This window comes from Lontra canadensis, unplaced genomic scaffold (genome assembly GCF_010015895.1).
Source record: "Lontra canadensis isolate GAN:19392208 unplaced genomic scaffold, GSC_riverotter_1.0 scaffold617, whole genome shotgun sequence".
In the NCBI taxonomy this organism is placed as follows: Eukaryota; Metazoa; Chordata; class Mammalia; order Carnivora; family Mustelidae; genus Lontra; species Lontra canadensis.
Genome location: NW_022631601.1, coordinates 25,715 through 29,957, shown reverse-complemented (window position 1 = coordinate 29,957; position 4,243 = coordinate 25,715). Strand labels below are relative to the sequence as shown.

At 46.8% G+C, this 4,243-nt stretch overlaps 1 protein-coding gene across 1 annotated transcript; it reads left to right on the top strand.

Moving 5' to 3' along the window:
* The first annotated feature begins 541 nt into the window (after positions 1-541).
* LOC116863148 (disintegrin and metalloproteinase domain-containing protein 21-like) lies at positions 542-3,076 on the top strand. The gene has a single exon (XM_032850642.1). The coding sequence runs from the start codon at positions 581-583 to the stop codon at positions 3,074-3,076; it is 2,496 nt and encodes an 831-aa protein (XP_032706533.1). The 5' UTR covers positions 542-580.
* The last annotated feature ends 1,167 nt before the right edge of the window (positions 3,077-4,243 follow it).

Here is a 4,243-nt window from a genome sequence, read left to right as displayed (position 1 = left end):
AATAGACACATAGGAATACATGGAACATTGCAAGCCATTATTTCCAACAACTCTAAGGACAATTTTTTTTCTTTGTTTTTTATATGATAAAATTTTCACTCTCTACCTCCACATGCCAGCGAAGTAGGAACAGTGATATTTATAGTGAATTATGGGAGTAATCCACAGAAAGTGACCCAGCAGTTCCACGGGCGATGGAACTGGTAAAGGAGTTTATTGCATTATAAATGTATATCATGTATTCATGTATCTGGAGGAAAGATTGAATGTGTTGAATATGGGGAAGCCTCTGGGTCTGACACACTTCCCATGTCCAGGTGAGCATTCATGCACATGGCCCACCCATCTCTCGCATATCCACCCAGCTGCACTGGTGTGCAGGCCCACCCACTGCCACACCCTGTGACTGTGACCTCATCTCCACAGGTGGCCCCCAGGTCTGGGGTGCTGGTAGTATGAAGTAGCTCTCTATTCTGTCAGATGCTCTAGACCTGGCCCTCACTACGAACTACCCTTGAACCCTTCTTGCTGACAGATATCTCTGAGTAGGGGCCTGAGGCTAGCAGAGGGCCAGGTCATCATGAGGACGCTCTTCTTGTTGCTTGCTGTCTGGGCAGGGCTGGCTCTTGTCCAATGTTCTCAAGGCCATCCATCATGGCGCTACATCTCCTCTGAGGTGGTCATTCCCAGGAAGGAGCTGTACCATGGCAAAGGCGTTCAGATACCAGGCTGGCTATCCTACAGCCTGCGATTTGGGGGCAAGCGGCACGTTATTCACATGCGGCGCAAGAAACTGTTTTGGTCCAGACATCTGCTGATGATGACTCAGGATGACCAAGGAGCCTTGCAGATGGACTATCCCTTCATCCCTCCAGATTGTTACTATCTCGGCTACCTGGAGGAGATTCCTCTTTCCATGGTCACCGTGGACACATGCTATGGGGGTCTTGAAGGTATATTGAAGTTGGATGACCTTGCTTATGAAATCAAACCCCTCAGTGGTTCCCAAAGTTTTGAGCACATTGTTTCTCAGATAGTGGCAGACATGAATGCGACGGGACCTACCTATAAACTGGGACATCGGGAGGTTAGGGATCCCCTATTCTCTCAAGCAAATGCCAGTGTTGTCCCCAGGATCTCTAGTAAGATGTATTCATCCCATCACGGAAATATGAAAGCACTTGCCCTAAGTTCCAACTCAATGTATATTGTGTTTAACAATGTGTCAAAATGTGCCCAATTCCTGATAAGGGTATTTAGTTTAATTGACACATTCTTTCAAGCTATTGATATCAATTACTATATTGGATTCATGATCATTTATGATCAGGAAGATCCAACTTACTTGGAGTATTATCATGAGGTACATAGCCCATATGTTCGATATTATCAGTCTTTTTTATATACCGTTCTTGAACCACATTCATCCATAATTTTGATTAAAGAAGGGCCAGAGGATCATAATTATGAACCTGAGTTATATGGTATTTGCCATAAACAAAACCTCATCATGCTTGGTTACCTAGGCAGACAGTATCTATTGTTGTCTATCACAGCAGCACAAAAGGTGGGAAAAAATTTTGGTTTATTCTATGATGGGAAATTTTGTTTTTGTCAAAGAAGGTCCATGTGTATTATGCACAGACCACTGTCTCTGACAGATTCCTTCAGTAACTGTTCCTATATGCATGTACAGCACATAGTGGGTCGTGGGAAAGGTGAGTGCCTATTCAGCACCAAAATGGTATATTTAAATAAAAGCCTGACCCACGATCGTTGCGGAAACTACATACTGGATCAAGGCGAAGAGTGTGACTGTGGCTCCTTCAAACAGTGTTACAACAACCTCTGCTGTACAAATGATTGTACCTTCACCATAGACAGCAAATGTAATACAGGCCGATGTTGTACAAACTGCACCTATTCCCCTCCTGGGACACTCTGCAGACCAATCCAAAATATATGTGATCTTCCCGAGTACTGCCATGGGGAGTCCTTGGCATGCCCTGGTGATTTCTATATGCAAGATGGAACCCCATGCACAGAAGATGGTTACTGTTATCATGGAAATTGCACTGACCGCACTGTGCACTGCCAAGAAATCTTTGGCAAAAATGCTGTGAAAGGCGCAGATGCCTGCTATACCATAAATAGAAGAGGCAATAGATACGGACACTGCAGAAGAATCGAAGGGAGAATGAAAGCTGACTTCTGTGCAATTGAAGACATTTATTGTGGAAGGCTGCAGTGTGGTAATGTCACACACCTCCCCCGCTTGCAAGAACATGTGGGATTCCATCAGTCTCTAATCTCAGGATTCTGGTGTTTTGGGCTGGACTCACATCGCTCCACAGGAGCAAATGATGTTGGTCATGTGAGACCTGGTACCCTCTGTGCTCCTGGAAGGTTCTGTAACAATACTTACTGTAATGGCAGTGTGGTCCAGCTGAATTATGACTGTTTACCTGAGAAATGCAGCCACAGGGGGATTTGCAACAATAACAGAAACTGTCATTGCCACATAGGCTGGGGTCCTCCATGGTGCATTGATAGGGGTGCTGGTGGGAGCATAGACAGTGGACCCCCTCCAAGTAGAGTGCGGTTAGTCTTGCAGAGTCATGAATCCCTGATATATCTGAGAGTGGTCTTTGCTCGAATTTATGCCTTAATAACTGCACTCCTCTTTGGATTCACCACAAATTTAAGAACTAACAAGACAGTTATAGTTAAGGAAGAGAAAGTTGGTGAAGCTCATCATGAAATCAGACTGCAGAGCCCTGAACAACAAAAGCCAGTCCACAGGAGAATGGCTGAAACTACAGTAGGAGGAGGCAAAGCTGACATCCATGTTTCCAGGAGTCTGGAGGAGACACAGGCATCTCAGCGCACATCACAGTGGTCCCTGCCCACATCCCTGGGGACTCTGCGCACATTCCAGGGGTCCCAGAGCACAACACAGGTGTCTCGGCGCACATCACAGCTGTCGAGGCTCACAACACAGAGTTCCAGGCGCACATCACTGGGCTCTCGGCACACAGCACCAGTCTCTCACACCAGTTCTGTGATAGGTCATTGACAAGCACTCTGAAATAAAACTTGAAAAGTGCACAGTGGTGGTGTCTCCATATCTTTGTAAGGCTGTAAGAGCCCACATAGAACCAAGACTCTGTCCAGAGTACCTGAGTCAGCATCAGAGAATTGAACCGAGGTCCTTGGGTGCAGAATTAAGGGAAATTGCCACAGGCTCCTGTAGGGAAAACTTATTACATTTCTACAAAATGGTGCTCATGACCAGTGAGGATTTTCTTATTGCTCAGATAATCTCTCTTTCTCCAGTCCCAAAGAGGGTCCAGGGTGATGGAGTGTTATTCCCCACCCATGTTGCCTGTCCCACACTGGGGTGGCTCTGGGCAGGAGAAGGGGACTCGGGTGTGATCCCAACTAGTGCAAGCTGTGCCACCCTGAAGAATTACTTTCTGAATACAAAACTGAGACCATTTTCCTGAACATTGAATCCCATGAAATTAATCAGAAAATAGGCAGAAGTGCCCACTGATGACTCTGTAACCCAAGAGAGCCCTAGGAATATTCATCCCTCCCTTCTCTTTTAGTCTGAATTTCAGGGAGCTGAGCGCTGATATTAGCTGTGTAGGTAATCACAAACAATCAACATATTGTTCTGAGCTGCTGCCTGGGCACAGGACACAGAGTCCCATGAAACTCACCACCCCCCCCAACACCCTTGGATGGGCCTGCCTGGGAGTCCCACTCTGGTTCCCCAGACATCTTATAATGTAGCCACACAGAGGTGAGCCTGTGAAACATTAAGGACATCAGCCCCATCCACCTCCTTTGTGATTAGGTTCTTGCTGTCCTGTTCTCTATCTCCTGCTCCCTGGGGTCTATGGTGGTGGTCAGGCCTAACCTGGGTCATTGTGCATCCCTGGCTTCTGGACTCAGTAAACCATAAAATCTGGAACTCCACTTCCACTGTGGGGTGTAGAGAAACCACACCTCCAGTCAGAATGGCCATGTGGGTCTCATGTCCCCAGAGGGGAAGCTCAGATGCCAAGGAAGTCACCTGTTTACCTACAGTATGTAACTGGACACAGACTGCATGTTCATAATTCAATACAGAAGCTGTGGGTCCCCAACATAATTGTCCACAAGGGTGGGTTTGGGAAACCGCCCATGCCCCCAGCAATGCCTTGGAGCTGAGAATGCCTCACTCACCTCCTCACCC